The sequence below is a fragment of the Pteropus medius genome, unplaced genomic scaffold (genome assembly GCF_902729225.1).
Source record: "Pteropus medius unplaced genomic scaffold, Ma_sr-lr_union100, whole genome shotgun sequence".
Classification (NCBI taxonomy): domain Eukaryota; kingdom Metazoa; phylum Chordata; class Mammalia; order Chiroptera; family Pteropodidae; genus Pteropus; species Pteropus medius.
This window is the reverse complement of record NW_024346667.1, coordinates 620,649-642,365: the sequence shown is the minus strand read 5'-3', so window position 1 is coordinate 642,365 and position 21,717 is coordinate 620,649. Positions and strand designations below refer to the sequence as shown.

Here is a 21,717-nt window from a genome sequence, read left to right as displayed (position 1 = left end):
TATAGTTTGAAAAGACCATTTATTAATTTTAAATATATACACCTCCTGGATTAAAACATCAATTAATAGATTATTTGTTGGGATTTTGTTGGGAAGGGGGCTTTACCTGTTATCTTTACCACTTTTTTTCTGATGGAAGAGAATTCTAGGTTATCTTTCTTTTTACATTCTTTCTAGACCTTCTGAACCAGTCACCTTGCTATTTTAGGAAATTTCAACGACAACCTCATGAACAGGCTTTCTAGTTTCACGTCTCTGAAAAGATCCTACCGATTTTCTTAGCCCGTGCCACCTAACAGCTCCTAAAAAACCTGTTGTGAAAAGCACATTCCAATACAAATAATGACATTGAGTGACCTCAAATGTATAGCAATAGCATTCCAATGGGGAACTATAAATGCACAGCAGTGATTAAATAATGAAGGCTGGCCGTGGAATCTCTTTAGGCAATACAATAATGGGGAACATAAAGGCTCAGCAAGAATTATTTATGAAGAGCATATCAAGAAGACCTGGTATTTCCACCTAAAAAATAACCCAAAAGCCCCTCCAGGCTAAATAGTTCCTTTGTATACTACTATTTTGTTAGACCCCAAATAAAACATCTTAAAGCTTTAAGAAAATTACGATAAATTACTTTATAATTTGTTTGCATGGTTTTAAAATGTTCATTTCATAATGCTATAATTTAATTTTACACAAGGATATAAAAATAAATATTGCCATGCATCCTATTGACATTTAAAAAACCCACAAATAAGTAACTTGAAATACTGTCTAGCGAAATTGTCCCTACTTACTTATGGTTAATCGTGGAGGACTCAGGCGAGTCTTTTTATACAGCATCAGCAAACTGAAAAAACTTCAAAACAAGCCTAATTTAATGTCCTTAAATGATCAAACTGTAATGCTAAGGGGAAGAAAACAATACAAGCCAAAACTGGAGTGCAAACACCTTTTTCGCTGTAGGTTTTAATGGAAAGGGCTTGTGGACTAACGGGATTCCCTCCAAGGGCATGCTGGGAAGCGGGAACCGGCCTCGGCAGCGCATCTTATTTCGGTTCCCTGAAACATCCCTGGTTAAGACTCTTGTGTTTGAAAAGACACAGGTGAGTTTTTACAAAAGTCCATCAGGTTCCTCATTAAAGCTGAAGTCACACACTAGAGACAGGTGGTCTGAAGGATAATTGAAGGATGGTAGCCGGTTGGGTCCAATCTGTTCTTCGGTGAGCAGATCCAGAGCTGACCTCACACTCAGTGCGTGTTTAGAGTACCAGATGTAGTCCAGGGTGTGCCGGCACTCCCCTGAGGTCCGGATCTTCCAGGTCGTGTACGGAGGCTCCGACTGCCCATCAGCACTCAGCAGCTTGTAGGCGCTGTTCAGGTTGAGGCTGGAGGAAGCGAAGTGTTTGTAGACCTCCTCTGTTGGCTCTGCATTGAAGTCCCCACAGACAATAAGGGGAAGCTTAGCTCCTTGGGTGATGTTCTGCAGGTTCTGGAGGAGGTCACAGCCTTGGGCTGATCGAAATTGCTCCCAGCCGGTACGTGCTTTCAAGTGGGTGACAGCGATGCAGAACTGTCGACCGGACTCCTTACACTCTAGGGTCTGTGCAATGGCCACCTGATTGGTTTTCAGTGTCATGGCCGTCAGCGTAATATTGGCACTGTGGACCAGCTTAAATCGGTTTTGGAGAAAAAACAAGGCACAGCCATCTGGTCCATTGTTATGTTCTACGTCTAGACAAGGTGACCAGGGCTTGGGGAAAAACGTGCCTTGATAGCCCAGTCTACTGAGGAGTGGCTGGAAGGTGTCAAAATAGTGGTCCACCTCTTGGAGGCACAATATATCAGGCTGGTAGGCTAAGATTTCTTCCAGGATGAGACATTTCCTTTCTTCCCACTTGAGTGCTTCAACAGGGCATTGTACAAAGTTGTCTTTGCCTTCTCCAAGAGCTGAAATAAAAAGCCAGTCGGTTGTCAGCGACCACAGGACCATGACTTCTAAGTACCTGGGAGTATCTCTGGGGTTGACACCACTCAGACACTCTGTACGCTTCCTCTGCTGCGGATGCTCTGGGTGATTCTCCTCTGCCTCCACTGCATTAACCCACCAAACTAAATAACCTCTCTCTCACCATCCAGATAAAGCAAGCAACTGATTTTCTTTCATATTAAAACTATTTCATGGACATAAGATCTTAAGTTTCAGCCTTAAAAAGCGTTCTTTACAGTTCCAGGGATCTAAACTATTTCAGATGAAATAAATATATTCAACTCTATATACTAATTTCAACACTGACCATAATAAGTCCTATGAACCGACACAGACACCGCTCAGAAATGAATGGGAACCACTTTAAGTAGGCAGCTTTTCCTATTTGTGGATGAATGCTTGGAAGAATAAATGAATCCAAGATTGGAAAGTCGGAAAGTATGCCCTTTTCCAGGACGAAAGAAAACAAAAATGCAGCCTTTTCCTTTTTCTTAAAATTTCAACGTCCGCTACGTGAGAGGCAATAATACCACAGAAAGTTGACTATGACGCATCTGCTTTTTAACTCGGCAAACCCAGGAAAGGATCCCTTTCTACCATAAGAAAGTGACCGAGAATAGAGAACTGAAGCAGCACCTCTTCGGCTTCAAGTTACACAGATGCACATGGATGAGAATCTGGCCGTAAGAAAACCCAGGCCCAGCACCACCCCACATCACACAGTAACCTTTTCCCGCACGAAGTTCTATATGTGACCCATTCAGCAGACTCAGTTCCTCCCTTGCAAATGCTATTATCTTAGTGCTATGGGCTGAAAGCTGGAGACGACAGACAGTTTTGAAGCTGACAGAAGACCGGGTCCTTTAAATTTTGATGTCTGGGAAGTAGACAGACTTTCACTGTCCTTGGGAAGCCTACAAACGGGGAAGGTAAGGAATAAATCTTGAGTTGCTGGGTTTATCTGAGAAAATCCAATGACCCCCTTTCCTAACCTCCCCTGCTGGGAGCTCATGCCACCCCAGTTACTGCACCCTCCTTTCCCTCCATCTGCCCACACCTCTTCCGTCCACATAAGACAGTACCCCGGGCCTGTGCAGAAGCAGAAAGGCAGTCACCACAAACTTAACAGCTCAGGCAGAAAAGCGTCAGGCATACCTTGGGCGAGGATGTTCCACTGCATGACCCTAACAGGTGGATGGCTGCTGGGGCAGTCTGTCCTCAGATCCACAAAGTCACGCTGGTACCGGGGAGGTCGAGTGTGCAGGACTGCCCTGCATTCCTCAAGGAGCTCTTTAGGATCAATGGGCTCCAGATGTTCTGGGTCAGGTGACACCAAGTACTCTGCGTGCTGGGAGGCAGCGCTGCTGTTCAGTGTCTTGGCAAGAGCGCTATAGAGTCTGCTCGTGCCGTTTCCCATGGAACACACTATAGGAAAGGAGAGGAGAGCACAATTACACACTCGGCTCCTCCTCCCGCCTTTCTTCTATTTTCACCCAGCTCAACTAGAAGATAAAGCACTGTGCATCGAAGCCCAGAGCTCAGCTTAGGGCGGTGTTGCCATGTTCATGTACAGAGCCAAGTCCAGAGGTGGACTAACGGAGTGTCCAGGTTCTAGCTTTCTACTAGGACAGGTAATCGAAATACCACTGTTAAAATTGGTTTCTGATTAACTAAGATAATCTTTTAAGGACAAAAATAGCTTAACCTTTATGGCCTCTTCTAACCTAGGATTTGTCTTTATAACTGATAAACCCAGTCATAGAAAAGCACGGCTAAACGAAATCCACATTCTTTTATCTATATATTTTAATAAGAATTGAAGACCAGTTTGTAAAGAGCCAGATGTGAGAAAGCCCGTGTTAATCCCGGAGAAGAGATTAGGGTATAGCAGGCTGCTGCTCTAGCCATGTCATCTAAGGTCCCTCTATTATGAAAAGAAACAGCTGGATTCAACCCACACCCATTCCTCTTAAATGTTACCTGTAAATCAGAGCTCTCTGGCTCTCTCTAGAGCTCTGTGAACCTCACTGAGCAATACAGTCAATATTTGAATATCAACTGCCAGAGTTTTTATAAATCAGAAAAGGGGCTAGGGGCAGAAGTGGGGAAGAGACAGTCACCCACATTTTCCGGGGTCCTGGAAGGAGAAAGGGTGAGGAGAGGTGCGGGAGGCGCAGTCTTCACTACACTTTCTAGTGCTTTGCTTTCTATCCTAGTAGATTATATCAGAACAGGGCACAACCTTCAAGTAAAGAGGAGAGCTGTACCTGTCACTTCATTGTGAGCAGGTGACTGCTCTTTTGGAGGTCAACCAATTCTTCATTATGGTATAAATTAGGGGCAAATCTTGGAACAATCGCCAAAGATTCTCTGCATAATGAATCTCTGTATGGAGGAATCTGGGTTTCCCTACCACATTCGTATCCTCTTTAAAAACACAAAGTTTTCTGTATAAACTACATTATTTGGCAGACGGACTGTCTGAAACTCGCAGTCAATCAAATTCACTGAGGCAGGTCGCAAAAGCAAAAATCAAATATTTACCACCAAATGTCCTTTAAACATCAAGGTCAATAAGCATGCAGGCATGCTCTCTGTTCATTCTTTTCAGCAACTCAAAGTAGTTTTTTTTTTCCCCCCAGCAAGAAAACTAGATTCAGGCAAAGAAACACTAGTTTTCACAACACACACTTAAGTGTACATGCATTAGTAAGCAAGACTATTCCTTCTCACACACGTGCACATGCACAAACGCACACACACACACCTGTTTCCAAATTGTTTGATCTTAATATTAAATTCTTTTTTTAAATCAGTCTGCTTGCCTGTCTGAGCAAAGGGGTCCAAAGGAAGAAATTTTCTTCTTGGCTGGCAGTACAACTCTGAAAATCTTCTGTACTTCTACTTTTTAAAAAAAAGTAGAGATTCTAGTGGTTTCTCAAGTGTGGTCTCCAGATTAGCAGCATCAGCGTCACCCACACTGTAGACCAAAGTGTCACGGGGCACCGCAGCAGACTCACAAGGGCACCATGGGATATGTGAAATTTGAAACAAACAGCAGTATTTGACATCTGTCAGGCTCTATAAACTACTGGCTCGCTGTAGCTCAGTTTCAACAGGATTGCTCTACACCCTTTCGCTGACGTTATCTTTGCCGAGCTGAGTGTTTGGGAGGTTACTGTGATTAAAAAAAAAAAAAAGTATCCTGTGAATATGATGGTGAGAAAAGGAGTCCAATGGGAGTCCACGGTTTGAGGAGTTCTGTGAGGTCAGAAAAACCACCCTGAACCACACTTCCTTCTAAAAACTTAGAAAAACCTTCAAATAGAGACTCTGGAACAGAATAACACCTCTTCGGACAATGAAAGCATGCCAGAAAGACATGCCCAGAGAGCAAAGCAAAACTCTATTCTACTGCAAAATGAGCTGAAGGTCATTCAGAAAATGGTAGGATGGCCTAAGTCAGACTTAGAAAACTAAGAAATGAGGAGATAAGGCGTTTGAGAGAGAGTGGCGAATATGTCGTCATTCTAAGCAAAGAAAATCCAACATATGGATAACAGGAGTTCTTATCGTGGGAAAGCGAATGCGTGGAAATGAACCAAACACTAAAAACTATAAATCAAGAAAACTTTTACGAGTACAAAGTTTCAGTCATGCAGGATGAATTAAGTTGTGGAGATCTAATATACGACATGGTGACTATCGTTAATAACTACTATATACGTGAAATCTTGAAGAGTAAATTTTAAGTGATCTCTCACACACACATGCAATAACCACGTGAAGTGATATGTTAGTGTGATTGAGGTGATCGTTTCACAATGTATACGTACATCAACACATCGCATGGTACAACATATATAATTTTTATTATATTTCAAAGCTGGGGAAAATAAAATGAATGGTTTAAAAGAAAATTTAAGGTTAAAAAACATGTATTATGGATATTTTCACATATCAATACATAGAGCTTTGTGTTTGTTATTCCGAAAAAACCTTTAAAAACAAAACAATATTTGAAACTCCATATTGAAGAAATACACCACATACCTGAGAATATCAACCCAGAATGACCAACACCAACTGGACTGTAAAGAAAAAGAGAAAAAATCCCTTGGGCATCTAGGCAAAAACAGCAAGTAACTTATAAGGAAGATAAAATTAGAGCATCACCAGACTTCAACTGCAATGTTTTACACCAGAAGAAAATTAAGTTACATATTTGAGAGATATGTATATATATCTCAAACTATATATATATATATATATATATATATATATATATATATATATATATATATATATATCTCACCTATACGTGAACCAAGGATTTTATATAAAGCGAAACCGGAATACTGACCCCAAGAACCCTATCTTGAGGACACTACTAGAGCGAGGGTTGGCAAACTGCAGCCAGAGGCATTTCTGTACAGTCCTCGAACTAAGGATGGTTTTTAGTGTTAAGCACACACACAGACACAGACACAACACATAGAATACGTGTCAGGATCGCATTTGGCCCTTAAAGCCTAAATGTTACCATCTAACCCTTTTCAGAAAATTGCCAGCCCTGGAACTAGAGAACAAGCTTCAGACCAAAATAACCAGACAGACACTGGTAGAAGAACTGGTGTTGAGCATTAAACATATAGCTACTTTCGGGGTTGGGCCTGGTTAGTACTTGGATGGGAGACCACCTAGGAAGACCAGGTGCTGTAGGCAAAAACAAACAAACAAACAAACAGCTACTTAGAAATTCAAGTCTGAGGATAAAAGAGCACAATATATCGTGGCTATGTGATCCAACAAGGAACACATGAAGATTTAGTAGGAGGCGAAGCAGAGACCAGAATGAGAAAAAGCAAATTCACTTAAACAGTTTTAAGCTGTTTTCAATAATCATAAGTAGTAGTGGTGGTATTAGTATGGTTACTCTGAGACCGTTCTGTGGATGTGAGGCGGAGCAAAGTGGATATTCCAATTCCGTGATACCCTGTTATCTTTTTTTGGTTCAGATTTAGAAGTGCATTTTAGGCTATTAGCTACAACACTCAGGGAAAACATTCTTGTTGAAGCCAGCTCATTTTGGACCAATAGTAGATTATGAAATCTGATCATCCATCTTATTCGTGACTTGGCCTCTGAAAGACTCTGTGGTTTCCAAAAATCAACTCTACCCTCAAAAGACAAAACTTTGCAGCAAAAAAGATGAAGGACAGACTGCAGCATGGGTAAGTACTAAGCACTATGGGCATCAAAAGGCCAGTTCTAGTCCCAGTTCCGTTGCTACTGAGCTGTGCCACGACTCTCCAGACTTAACTTGCGTGGCTTTAGAGTGAGGGCTTGTGAAGAGATCATAATGTCTCATTTGGAATGTGCATCTGGGTTAGAGGCCGTAGCGGAAGCCGACTGACGAATCAGCCTGTTGCGTCGTGAGCAATTAGGGAAGGGAGACCGACGCTCCTGAGAGACGCTGCCACGAGTCCACCCTCCTGGGCAACTGCGGGCCTCCCGTGCCAGGCTGTCTTCACTGAGAGGTTTATTCGCGTCTCTGAGTTTACCCTGCAGGGTGAAGGTCTCAATCTAATCCACAGTTCTCAGGGGGAATCTGTCAGTAGTAAGAGTTTGAGAAGGGCACTTTATACCAATGAAACACATGCCGATCTTTTCCCTCAGGAACTTAAGTGTTTGGGAAAAGATTAATACACTGGAACTAGGGAGAGAAAAACTGAGGGCTTACTGTGTGGGACAGGCTGGATATAATAAGGGTTAAAACAGTCAGGATGGAGAAGAGTAACAAGAGAAAGACTTAAGGTCTGAAGCTCTAACTCCTGACTGTGCCACCTTCTTGGTCCACCGTAAGTAGCCACCACGATCCTCGGCCTCGCTCTCTCAGACACAAAGACACACGCGGGACACCAGACACTACTCCAGCTCACTCGAGATAGATCGGTGACACAACAGACTCAATTCTCCGTCCTCATGGAGCTATGTTTAGTGGGGAGAGGCAGAAAAGAAAGATCGACAGGTAGTCACAAGGTAAAAAGTGCTACGGAGAAAAAGGAAGGAGAAAGGGCAGGTGGGGAATGCTACTGAGGGGGGAGTTCCCACTTTCCACAGGACGCCCGGTGAGGCCTCACTAAACGACGGACTTCGAGCCAAGACCTGAGGTGGTAAGGAAATCAGTGAGTCTTATGGAGAGTCACAGAAGAACATTCTGGGCAGAGCAACGGCAAATGCAAAGCCCTGAGAAAGGAAGGTGCTCGGCAAGGCCGAGGTCAGCGACTGACAGAAGGGCTGAAGGTGAGGTCAGCGGGGACGGGGAAGCGGCGAGGCGGGTGCCTCGTCGGCCATTATAAGGACTTGCGCCTTTATCTGGGATGGGAAGCCACTGGAGAATTCCACGCAGGAGTGAGAATCTGATTTACATTACGTGCAAAGCTCATTGGCTGATATATTAAAAATACACTATGCTTTTGGGGGCAGACACAGGAAACCCGTCCGAGGAGAAAAGAGTCGTTGGCTTGGACTAATGATAGGAGCGGTCAAGGTGGCTGGGTTTTGTTGATGACTTGGATGTGGTCTGTGACAGGAGGAGCAGTCAGAGGCCTCCAAGGCCACTGGGGGGTGAAGGTGCCATCACTGTTAGGGAGACGTGGTGGGCTTGCGAGAATAGGGGTTGGGCACTTAAGCGATGACTGACGTTCAGGGAGGAGGTACAAGCTGGAAACAAACATCTGGTTAATGTTAGTGGACAGATGAAACGAAAGTGAGTTTAGAGAGACAACAAGTCAAAGGACTGAGCTCTGGGGCAGAGTGGGGACGATGAGGTGAAAATCTGCAAAGCTGACATGACCAGAGAGTTGGAGAAAAGTAAGGAAGAGTCTGATCCTCCTGGAAACAAAGTCAAGTCAGTGTTTCATCCACAAGGTCGTTCCCGCCTCTGTCAGATGCTACTGAAGTTCAAGGACAGATCTGGCTTTAGCAACATGGAAGACTTTGGCAGCTTTATCACCGATTTCTGAGTTTCAGTGGGCTTGTGGGGAGAAGAGGAATTAGGACAGAGAGCAGAGAAGTGTTTTGAGGGAATTTTGCCCCTAGAGAGGAGAGAAATGGAGTAGTTGCTGGAGATGGAGGCTTTGGGACGCTGTTATAACGTGTCAGTTTGCTAATGAGGGTGACAGAGGAGAGGGAAGCCCGAAGAAGCAGACGGATCCTCTCCCCAAAAAGCAACTATGAACCTGGACAGAACTGTCGAAGCCAACTGTTTCAACGCCCTGGATATAGACCAAAGGCATGTGACAAACCGAGAAGCTTTTACTCATGAAAGCTACTGAAATTTAGGTAAGAACCATGCTACTCTGTGACATTCCTCCTCTCTCCCCCTCGGTTCTGTGACAGTCCAACCAGCACAGCAAAGATCCTGAACTATAAGTTCAACCTCCCCGCAAGGAAAAGCCTGGGCCGTGATGGCTTCCTTGGTGAGCCTATCAAATATTTACATAAGGAATAATACCAATCTTTCACAAACTCTTGTTTATTGCTTCTCATGCGCAGCCAATCTGGAAGGCAGTTTGGCAAGCTTTTTTAATAATCTAAACATAGACTTCCTGTACAGCCTAGAGCTCATGCCCCTAGGTGTTTGCCGAAGGGAACGGAAAACTTACGTTCATGGAAAATTGTGTGCGCAAGTATTTATCAGCACTTTTATTAATAATTGCCCAAACTGGAACAACCAAGAAACTCTTTACCATGCAAATGGATAAGCAGCCGTGGTACATCCACACAATGAAACCCTATCCAGCGAGAAAAAGGAACAAGCTGCTGATTTGCAAGATTCATCCATGAAACATGGGTGAATCTCAAATGCATTTGGTAAATGAAAGAGGTCAGATCCTAAAAATTACATTGTATGACTCTGTTCCGATGACATTATGGAAAACACAAAACTATATAGGCTGGTGGTTGTCAGGGACTGGGGGAGGGAGTGGTAGCTGACGAGGGGACTTTTTAGGGCGATGGAACCACTCTGTACAGCCCTAGATGGTGCATATGTGACTCCATGCCTTTGGCAAAATCAAAAGAACTGTCCATCTCAACCAACAAACTTTAACGTATGCAAATTTAAAATACCAAGCAGGATGTGGAGGGATCTCAAGAGGGAATGCAGACTTTGACAAATGAATTAATTCCCAGGCTAGGGAATTAATTACTAAAAGTGAACACTATAAAGAGTTCATATACTATTTTTTACACTTTTAATACTGGACCAAGGCTTAGATCCACTTAAGGACTGCAGTGTAGCAAGGCTTATTTATTTAAATTTGAAAACGAAAGGCTGAAGGTTATGGGTGCCTTCCTCCCCTCCCCCATCCTAGGGTGATGCTGGTGACAGTGCAGCTAATGGCTACTGAATGCTTAATATGTGCCCCATTCACAAATTCTGCTCGCCTTGAGTGTGTTTTCAAATAATTCTCATCACAATCCTAGGAGGTGGCTACTCTTATGCCCTTTTAACAATGAAGAAGTAACTTAGTGACAATTCTCATTCTCTGACCTGTTCTCGAAAATTTAACATATACTTTTTTTCTTTTAGAGCACTGACCATTAAAAAAATTCTTTTCACACATAAATTTCTGTCTGATTCCAATATTTCAAGCCATTCTACTGAAGTTTTATGCCCTAATAGGGATTGCTATTCAGGGCTTTAAAAAGATTGTCAAAGGTTCAGAACAGCTCAATACTGAAAGCCAATTTCCCGAGGCGAGATAGCACAAATAATTTACCTGGCTGGTAATTAAGATATTGAAAAACATAAAATCTTGATGAAACCTCTGCCGAACTTTATTTGGAACTCATACTAGCTTCTAGGTCCACTTTTATATGTGTTTGGATATGGGTCTTTTTGATTTGACCCCATAATGTATTTGGTTTTTGCTCAAAAAATTTTTCTAGCTGCTTCACTAGAAAAGTGTCAGTCACCTTTCTCGATGTGGTACACATACTTTATACAAGCAACAGGCAGGTCAAAATAGCTTTACTTCTTCTGCCTAGTTATTCATTTAGCAAGACCACTCCCATTCCTTACCATTTCCTAATTCTATAAGCATATTTCCAAAACATTCAGAACTGGATACCTTCATTCTGTGCATTATTATTAGTAGCTCACTGCTATTTTCCTTTATAGGAATAAATAAGTCTTCTTACCCTTACAAAAGCCTTTAAAGATTTGCCAGATAATTTTGATTATTTAGATTCCAGAAATACAGTAGGACTAATGATTAAAATACAGGGTACATACTTATTTTTTATACTACCAATTACTACATATTTCTAAAGCAATAGGCAGACCACTACAAGCCTCCAAGAATGCCCAGCGTGAGAGGGAAATGAACCCCTTTCAAGAACTAGAATGCTGGATGAGAACCCTGACGGCTGGGACCCACTCTGCCTGGGCCTACCATTTCGAGATCCCCACGACGCTAAGAAATCACATCTCTCCACATACTGCTTTTCCAGTTACCCAGCAATTGCTTATTCTCGAGTTTGCCCAAACCGTTCGGTCTGCGAATAATTTTTCTTATTACTTTGAGCTTAGCCTCTTGAAACGGTGGCCTGGCAAAAACTCGAATTAAAAACTAAACGCTAAACAAAAGCCAAGATTATCCGGGTACACACCTGGGAAACTGCCGAGCTGAACAACCTTGGGCCTGAGGAAACCTTCACGAGTAAATTACACAAAAACCGTAAACGACAGACGTCACAGGAAAGTGTCACTGAAAGAGCAAGCCTATGCCGCCATCTACTGGCCAAGCGTTGAACCACCTCAGCAAGTGTGATTTGCTAATTCAGCAGCTCGTTTTTATTAGGCTCCTTAGAGTCCAGTCGGTTCCTGAGTAAACGTGTCCACCTTCCAGACAAGTGAGTGAAAATATTCACAAGATAACCACTGACGTAAAACGCCTGGACTGTGTCTGCCCTGCTTCCCCGGCAGGACCCAGCCTGATGCTGTTTTACGAGAGTGTGGGCCTGTACATTAGTTCCTGGATCCTAGAGACTGGATTCTAAGAGTCAGTTTAGGATGATCGCGTTTTCTGGTGAGGGTGATATATCTTTGAAGGTCTGTCATTGAGCACCAGTGTATAGCTGTGACAGGCATCCCTGGAGTACTCAGGAACGGAGTATGTCTGCAGGTGAAAGCCTTACATAAGGCTAAAGCTTCAACTTTTCTCAGTAAGGTCAGGGGACAGTTCTAGAGGCAAAACAGTCATAGCACACGGACCCAATTAGGCCCCTGGTCTCAGATCCCACCCCTCTTTTTCCTAACAGGATTCTGAACAACTTATTTACCTCTCAGTTTCTTCACCTGGGGGTCGATGTAGCCTTTGTGAGGGTCACTGAGTTAAAGTTGCCATACCTAGCACATCCTAAGAAGTCAGCTAAATGTGACCTATTCTGCTACGTTGAGTGAGGCTCATTTTCTGGGTTAAGGAGGAGGCTATTACCATCTGAGGGCCTAGCACGTGCCATACCACTTCCAAGTATTTTCATTACTCTTTCCAGCAATCCGGCAATGTAGGTACTGTATTTGCCACCTTACAGGCACGGCTATTGAGGTTAAGCGGTTCCACAGTTTTCTCAAGATCGCATAAGTAGGAGGGGGTCTGGGCGCTGGAGGAGGCCGCCTGCACCTTGCACCGCTGCTCACCAGAACCCCTGACAGAACTGAGTCAGGACAATGCGATGGGGCCTTGCCAGGAATAGAGGTCGAATTCCACCTCCTTCTGCCGACGTCACTGCCCTCACAGCATACCATGGCACAGCACAAAGTGTACAAAGCAGTAGAACGACCCATGTGGCAGTGCTAGAGATATCAAGTGAAGGTCATGACTGTCAACCTAACGTGTCTAAAAATACGAGCACCTAGCCAGAGTGACAGTCCAGTTGCAGAACAGCCGAGAATGCCAAAGTATTTTCCAGAAGAGGCTGAGCTGTACCTTCGGTCATGCCAGATTCATCTAGAAAATATCACTAAGGAAAAAAAGAAATCCCTCCACAATAAAAGCTTAGGTTAGCGCATTTAATTGGTGAGCTGGCTGGCCAGTCATTTCCACAAGCTGGGCTTTTCTAGCATAATGCTCTGAAGTGAGCTGTGAAGAGGCAAAACCCAAAGGAGCAGGGTGGACGGCTGCGGTCCACTAAGACATCAGGTCTGCGTGACTATCTGTTGTTTATCACTGACGTTTCTGGGATGCTCGCGGAAACGGTCCATTTTTACAGGCATGAACGGAAACATGAAAGCTGACAAGCAACTGCAGAGTTTGCTCCTAGATCAGGGGTCCACAAATTACGGCTCGTGAACCAAATCTGACTAGCGCCCTGTCCATGACATGTGCTGTCTGTGAGCTGCCACATTTTTAAATGGTTGGAAAAATAATGATCAGAACATTATTTCATGATATGTGAAAATTCTAGGGAATTCACATTCCAGTGTCTATGCATAAAGTTGATGTCCTAGCTACGGCCGCTTCCACACTACAATGGCAGAGCTGAGTACGTGTAACAGAGATCTCTGGCTCACGAAGCCTGAAAAAGTTACCAGCTACCAAAGGTAAATTAAATATGGTTCCTTCCAAGAAGCTTGAGGAGTCAGACAAAGGGCAGAAAAGGCTGAGGGGCACCAGTTAGGGCCATCTGCGAGTCATACTACTCCTCACACAGACGGAAGCTGGCAGAGGTGGCTTCTGCCTGCTGGACAGAACCAAAGAAAGCTTCAAAGAAAGGGGGCGGCATGCCTTAGAAGGGCCCTTGAGGAGGGTGATGGGCCAGAGAGAGAGGCAGACCAGACCAGGAGCTGACTCTGGACCTCAGGGATCTTTCTGGAAGCAGGGTGAGGAGTTAAACATTAGAGAATACAGAAAGAAGCCCCCCTTACTTGGGCAAAGGTGGAGGTCTCCAGTGTGCCCTGCTCAGGTGTTTGAAGACCAGCGAGGCTGTCCGCCCTCACATAGCCTCACAGAGCGGTCAGACTGTGGGCAGACTGAGGGCAAACGGGCATACACAGCTGTATCTATTTAAAACTGCAGCAGAATATTAGGAATGCAAAACAACAATGGGCTTCTATGAAAAAAGGAGCCATCGGAAAACTAGAAAACGTCTAGAAACTTAAAATGACTGCAAGATGGAAGTGTTCAGAAAATCTCACAAAAGAAAGAAGCGATAAAGACATTAAAAAGTGAGAGAAGAGACACAGAGGACAGATCTAGGCTAACAATCGACCCAGCGGGAGTTTGAGAACATGACAAGAGGCGAGACGGTGGATAAAACCATCCGAGACCGGATAGGAATTTTTCCTGAGCTCAAAAACGGTCTGTCTTCAGGTTGAATGGGCTCGCCTGATGCTGAGACATTTGTCCTAATGGAATGTTTGAACACCAAGACTATGGAAATTCCTACAAGCTTCTAGAGATACTCAGTACATACAAAGACATTTCAAGTTCTGAGGGAAGATTTTTATTGATGGGCATGTGTTAAGTTTTGCAATTAAAAATCCTTTTTTATTTAAAAAATCATGACGAAAGAGAAATTAATTCTAGAATACATCTCGGCAAATCTATTTGGCCTAAAAAATTTGAAAGATGCACATCTTCCTTCAGCAGCCCCTCAAAGATAGTTAAAACCCATGAAAGTAAAACAGAAAAAAAGAAATAGAAAGCTATTATATCCAAGGTATCATTACCATCTGCAAAGTAATTTATTTTGTACCTGGTACTAGGTGAGGTACTGCGAGTCACGAGCATACTTGCAGACTGGCAGATGGCCCTGCCCAAGCACTGGAAGTGTGAAGAGTTAGGGGAAAGAAAAGGGACAGGCAGACAGTGGGACAGGCGTGACGAGCCCAAGGGACTTCCCAGACACCCCACTGCGCTTAATTCTTTACCCGAATTTTGGCTGCCTGTCACCTTTAAGCACTTGCATTCGCGGACTTCTCATACTACTCCAATTCTGAAGAGGGAATAAAAATGGTTTTAACATTTTCCTTTGTGCACAATCCCTCATTATCCGACAGCAGTACCTAACTTGTGGGGACATGGAAATCCCTTAGTAAACAAATTCTACCAGGCTTCTAACTAAGCATCTAGTTAAAACAAGTGTCCTCACTGGCTGTCCTCCTGTGTTGCCAGTAAGTGGCTGTCACCAGATGCTCAGGCTTCAACGGCAGATATTGAAATTCAAAAGACATGAGTGTGGCCCAGGCATTTTTTTTTTTTGGTAGTGGAAGGAGAAAAAGGTATTTTACAGAAACATTCAAATCTGATGGTAATAATTTCCTTTTGCTCTCTTTCCCCTGGGCACTCCTGCCCACATCCCTGTCACCGAATCGTGGTGACCAGTATGTTTCAAGTGTTGCAGAAGAGGGCAGCTAGCTGAGATTTTCTACTTGAGGTCTTACTCCTTCCTGTAGGAAGGCTGATTTCTCCCTATTCTAAAAATAAAAATAAATCCAAAATACTTTAGCTACTGTTCATGAAAGTAGAAGGGGGTTTACTGTGGAGCTCATCGCCCACGCATATCATCCTTCGAGTTTCTATTCATTCAAGTACGATAACCATTTAAGTGGATATCAAGGTCCTATAAATTCAAACACAGGTGCGGAGTCTCCTCCTCCCCAAAACCAGAATGATTGCCTCACTCGCTTCTCTCTCAGTAGACAATGTGGAAACCGACACGGTGTTATATTTATCCGTATGAATTGTACAACTACACCAGTACGCTTCCATTACAAAGTCAGTCTCAAGTTCTTTCTCAATGAACTTTCATAAAGACACCAATCCCTGCCCTTTCTTAAAGCCTGCTTCTGTTTGGACGTTCTTGCCTCAGGCCCCAAACGCAAAGATCTGATGATCACTTTCCCAGAATCCTCTCCCAGTTTACTCAACCTTTGCAGGAATAAGTACCTTGGAGAAAGGAGGAGTAGAGCTTATAAAACATTCCCCAAGCTTTCCAGAAAGGGGAGTGTTTTATAAGCTCTGCTCCTCCTTTCCTGGGACGCTGGCTAAACATAGGACTTAACCAGGCTCCTCAGGAAACACGATTCAGTAGACGGTGAAAGACCAGAAATCTGCATTTTCTGAAGCGCCCAGGTGATTCTGGAAGCGTCTCATCCCGGCTCCCACACCTGCCACCTTCCTCCGGGCGTTGTGTGGTCTTCTCTCCCGGCCTGGCTCCCTTTTACCCATTCAAAGTAAAGTTTTTTCCCCCCCAAATCCAGCTGCACCGATTTCTCTTTCTCATCAGTTCTTGCAGCAATTAGTCATGAGACATGATGTACTTTTTGGCCATTTAAGTGTACTGTGTTCAATAAAACTTGGGGATCAACTGATATCAACATAGCTTATTTTCTTCTAGGTAGAGTCCAGTGTTAAGAGATAGCAAGCAGGTTGAGTGATTTGCAGATGTTTCTATTTTAGTGTGCTGAAGTGATTCTGGAGCCATGGTTATTAACTCTGAAGCCCCCAATAATTCACTGTATTTCAGCTCTTACCAGTGAATGCTACCGGAAAATGATACCTCGCTTCTCCCACAAGGAAAGCAATTTATTTCTGTAGAAGCTTCATAATTACAAGCTTTCCCATTCTTCTATCTCCTAGGCAGTTTACTCATAGTTAAGGGACATACTAAATAAAGCCACCTCCTCTAATGAGCTGGTATTTGCTCTTAAAATTGTACTAAGAAAAAAATGCAAAGCCGACTCTTCATTATCTGAGGAGAGATCTGGGAGACAGCTTTTATAAACCCACAGATAACTCCCGACTGCATTTCATCCAGGACCATAACTGTGGCAATTGCTGCTTCTTTATGGAGGCTGCTGTCTTTTGTTGAGAAAAGGTAGCAAAACACTGAGCTCGTGTCCAAGGTCCCCTTTAAATTTTAATGACCTAACATTTGATGACTCCAAAGGAACTGTACTCTTTTCAGTGACCTCTCACAGCCAAGGGGTGTGAGTTAGGAAGAAACTACCGAATGGGGTCAAGTGTTGGGGATTATTACTCCCCTCTGCCCCCCCCCCCCCCCCAAGAATGACTCTTGGAAGGAAGGCTTCTGTCCAGATGGCTAAACTTTGGGGCATGTGAGAATCACCTGGAGCTTTATTATTATTTTGTTAAGTACTGTGGAATCTGGGGCCCGCCCATAACGACTGTGTTTAACAGACCTACAGTAGGCTCCAAGCACTGCCTGTTTTAGAAGCACCAATGCTGGCTCTGAGGCTCCTTAGGAACCCTTCCACAAGGCGCCCTTTCTCCCACTCTGCTGCATCCATGCCCCATGCCTGCCCTTCCTTGCTCCTGGCTTTTCTAGGGGAAAAAAAAAAAATGTTTATCTCTTTCAATCCTAACCATGCTTCAAGGCCCAGCTCAAATGCTACCCACTTCTTGAGCCTAAAAAGATGCCTTTGCTGAAAGGAACTTTATCTCCCACACCCTAGTGCCATTTGCAAGCTGTTAACTGAGTGAATAAAAGATGTTAAGTCTAATGAAACAGTCATTTCTTTTTGCAAATCTCATCTCTCTTACAAGGCCCTTAAAGGTAGACTAAGGCTCACATTGTTTTATCTGCTTTAATAAAGCAACTACAGTATGTGAGACACGTAAAGACTTCTGGAATGAATGTGTGATCAAGCTACTAGTGAATGATGCTTTAACAAGTAGCTGAAGCTAGAAGTGCATGAAACAGGAAATTGCCTAGATTTTGTGTATCTTCAATAGTTTTAGGACCATAAATCCTTTACTTTCTTTATCTGTAAAACCAGAGGGTTTCAGAGGACTTTTTAGAAAGTTCATTATTAAACACCTTTCTATGCCAAAGGCCTAACATTCCAGATGCTCTATCTGACCTGACCATTTTCCCCTCAGCTAACAGCACAGCTGTCTGTATCTGCATTACACAGGCTATCTGCCTTCCCAGAACGGACCAGTAGGTTCACTCTGCCTCTGAGGGGCTTTAAGGTAATGTAAGATATGGAGACATCAATTGGGTTTCTTTTACTTCTCCAACTCCAAATTTTCTCTTGAAAATTTCCAGCAAGAAAAAACACTAAGTTATAAGGTGCTAGCCATTCTAATAGTTATTTCACAATGTGCCAAATCCCTATATAACTGAGGGAAAAATATCTGTATATGACTGTCAAGTTCGCCCTTTCTCAAGAACAACCTAGAGTTTAGAGTCTTCAGTTACCAGTTTAACATCCTTGTTCTTGAAAGTGTGTCTCGAATCTGAATAGTGTTTAAGATTTTGGCTTCGAATACATTTTGGATTATCACTTTCACTAATTAAAGAAAGCCACGTTCAACATATTCTTTCTACTGCTCGATCTGTCCTTTTTAAATTAGTCCGAAACTTTCTGAGCAAAATGTAGTTATTTATAATCTAGAAGGGTCATCCAAATGTCCGAAACAGCAATACGCTAACTTGAGCACAAGTAGAGTACACTTTTTAGTGTGATGAAGTCATTGCCCGTTTGAAAGAGAAACTGTCTCTCATTTTTAAAAGTATGATCAATTTGTATGTAATGTGTGGTCACTAATGTGTCCTTAGGCAGAAACGGAGATGGCAAAAAAGGGAAAGTCCAAAGTGTGTGATGTATTAAATTGGCTCTTGGCAAAGGAAGGCATCACCATTACAAAATCTTAACCCAGGTATCCAGGACACAGAATTACATAACTATTAAGAGTTGGAAGGCTCTTAAAAAAAAATCCGAATAAATGTGAAACGAGTCAATGTGTTATAATACGTTGTTAACATGACTTAAAAAAAAAAAAAAAAAAAAAAAAACAGAACAAGAGCCGCAGCTCAAGAAAAAAGAAAGCCCCAGAAGCTATCCCAGGGAGATTAGAATGGACAGTGTCCCAGGGGCATAATCACCCACAGTGACATTTTCCCAACCCATCCTTTATATCCCAATAAAACATTCACGAGTTTCCTCCCCCCCTCCCCAAAAAAAAAAAAGACTAGGGCCATGCCAGCCTGTGGTCACGTCAAGTGTAACTTGCAGTGATTTTTTTTTTTTTGCATAAAAATTTCCATAAGAGCAATAAGAAGTAAAAACAACAACAACAACACACACACACACACAAATCATTTGCGGCCTCGGAAGGGGGAAATTTAACGTAGGTCCAGAGCGAGAAATATGCACGGCACCCAGGGACCAAACGAGAACCCACAGCGTTCCCTTCTCACCAGACGCGCTGCAAGCCGGGGCAGGGGAAGAGGCAACGCCAGCAGAGGGCCGCTGCCCGGCCCCGCCCGCCGCGCGCGCCCCGGCCCCATTCATTCGGCGCCGGCCCCAGGTGCCCGCGCGTCCTCGGCGCGGAAGCGCCGCGCACTCACCTGTGCGGGAGCACGACCTCGCCGCGCCCGAGGCCGCCGCCAGGAGCCCGGGGGACGCGGGCCGGGGGCCGGCCGCCGGCGTGGACGTCTGGCGGCGCGGGCCGGGGCCGGGCGGGCGGCGCAGGCCGGGCGCGTCCCGGTGCAGCAGGGCGGAGCAGAGCCGCCGCGGGCTCTGATACATGCCGGGCGCCGCTGCCACCACCGCCGCGGCCCCTCGCGCGCCGGAGGAGCGGAGCACGGCCGAGGCCGAGGCGGGCGAGTCGAGCCGGCTGTCGGGGCGGGACGCTCCCAGGCTCCGGGGAGGTTCTGGGCGCGCGCGGCGAGCGCGGATGCGGCTGCGGCGGCGGCACCGGCACCGTCTGCCGCGGACCGGCCGGACCTGGGGACTAAGCGGTGAGCGCGGCGCGCTGACAAAGCGGACGCTACCACGCGGGCCGCGGAGGGGGGTTCGGCGGCGCGGCGGGCCGACGCCTCCCCGCTGGGGTTCCGGGAACCCGGCACTTCCGTTCGGAAAGGAAGGGAGAGCTGAAGCCGAGTAAGGAGCGGAGGCCGTGCGAGGTCGGCGGTAACCGGCATCCGGCCGAGCGGTTTCACAGAAACGAGCCTCCTCTTCCGCCCGCTGCAATGGAAGCGTCCGCGGGCGGGGAGCCCCGAGACAGTGCCAGCGCCACGGCCCCGGGCACACGTGTGTGTCCGAGCGGAAGGCGGCGTCCGTGCGCGCGCGCGAGTGTCGGTGTGAACGCGGCGTGGTGAGGGCGCCCGCCCCCCGACCCCTTCGGCGGGATGTGTCGCGTTAAACGAGTCAGCACGATAAAGCACCGACTGTGCGCCAGGGCGGTGGTGAATACGACAGCGTCCCTTTCCTCAAGGGTGTTTTGCTCAGGCAAAGGGGGCAAAAGGGGACAAGAGAAATCATACCTTAAAGCTCTACAGAGTAGATTAGGATCAATGCCACAAGATGCCACGAGCTTGGCGACAGAGGTTATATAGCAGGCCTGGGGTTTCTAGAAGGTTTATGAGAAGAGTTGGCATTTGAGTTGGGCCATGACGTGGAGGTCTAGAATTTAGACATGCGGAATTTGGGAGAGGAGTGGTGGTAATTTACACACGAAGGAAAGAAACAAGCAGAAAGCCCTGGGTGTATTTGGGGACACAATTCCTCTTAGTTATATAGGATGAAAGCTAAGAAGTAAGAAGATAGATGCTTGGATAGTTTTTATTGTGGAAGGCAGAGATTACACTAGACAGTCTGGCGGGAAACAGTAAGTTGCTGATGTTCCAGGAGATGGGCAGGGATATGATGGGACCCCGCTTTCATTGGAGGTCATGTATCTCTGGCACACAAAAAGGAAGGAGAGAGTAGACCCGCTGAGATGAAAGATTTTCTAGACCTGCCTCTGGTACTGGAAAAATATGCATGGAAGAAGCATCTCATAGGTCAGGGAGGAAATGATGACCAAACAGGAATGGAAGCGGGGTGAGGGTGAGGGTACCCAAGACAGGATGATTTAGGAGCTAGAAATGTTTTCTTGTTGGTTTCCCCATGATTTTGCTGATTCTCCTATCTTGTGGAATTGGAAGCTTTTCATTACCAGGGATATTCAAAATATTTTCAGACCTGGGTTGTATAGCTAACACACAGGTGTGGATGAGTCAGCTGGCACAGGGTGAGCACAATTCCTGGGAGACAGCTCCTTGGCAAATCAAGAATCCTTCTCAGTCTCAGTTTCCTTATCTATAAACAGGTAGAAGCATACCTTAGTCATTCCGTGAAGCATACCTTAGTCATTCCGTGATGCAAAAGGTGCTCATAAACTTAGTCCATAAAAGGTGTTTTGCAAATACAGGCATACCTTATTTTATTGTGCTTCACAGATGTTGCTTTTTTTTTAACAAATTGAAAGCAAGACCCTCCACCGGCAAAAAAGATTAAGACTTGCTTTACTGCAGTGGTCTGAAACCAAACACGCAGTATCTCCAAAGTAGGCTCATATAGCAGTAGGTTAAGTCAGAATCTAGGTGATGGGTATATGGGTGTTTAGTTACAATTTTTTTTCTTTTCTATATGTTTGGAAATATTTGTAATAAAGTATTGGGGGGAAAGTACTTTGAAAAATTAAAAGTGCTGTTCAAATATAAACATTATTAAAAGGGATTCAAAGAGCATGCTATTCTGAAAGTAGGTTGGTAGTTTTATATTTGTTATATATTTAACACTGAATGCTTTAAGCAATCGGAAAAATATAAAGTGTGTTCACTTCACAAATGTATTTAGTAAACATTAATGCAGTACATACTACGTACTGGGTTCTACATGAAACCGTACAAAAATG

The 21,717-nt window shown here is 44.6% G+C and overlaps 2 protein-coding genes across 3 annotated transcripts in view; one reads left to right on the top strand and one right to left on the bottom strand.

The window, feature by feature from the left end:
- Nucleotides 1-19,486, bottom strand: NOCT (nocturnin). Of its 2 annotated transcripts, XM_039875805.1 has the most exons (4): nt 19,385-19,486; nt 6,047-6,084; nt 3,149-3,418; nt 1-1,953 (listed from the first exon to the last, which is right to left on the bottom strand). In XM_039875805.1, the coding sequence occupies exons 3-4, from the start codon at nt 3,408-3,410 to the stop codon at nt 1,118-1,120; spliced, it is 1,098 nt and encodes a 365-aa protein (XP_039731739.1). In that variant the 5' UTR covers nt 3,411-3,418; nt 6,047-6,084; nt 19,385-19,486; the 3' UTR covers nt 1-1,117. The 2 variants fall into 2 exon arrangements, with proteins under 2 accessions (XP_039731739.1, XP_039731738.1); XM_039875804.1 differs by lacking the exons at nt 6,047-6,084; nt 19,385-19,486 and adding an exon at nt 11,675-11,734.
- The window catches only part of LOC120613171 (translation initiation factor IF-2), a 57,174-nt gene continuing 54,641 nt past the window's right edge, over nt 19,185-21,717 (top strand). The window contains exon 1 of the mRNA XM_039875765.1: nt 19,185-19,777. Coding sequence (XP_039731699.1) covers nt 19,185-19,777 — 593 coding nt within the window. The remainder of the gene's footprint in view (nt 19,778-21,717) is intronic.

Coding starts and splice junctions, on each gene's coding strand:
- NOCT (XM_039875805.1), bottom strand. CDS start 3,410: ATGGGAAACGGCACGAGCAGACTCTATAGCGCTCTTGCCAAGACACTG. Junction 1,954..3,148: donor GTGGAACATCCTCGCCCAAG/GTATGCCTGACG, acceptor TTTTTATTTCAG/CTCTTGGAGAAGGCAAAGAC.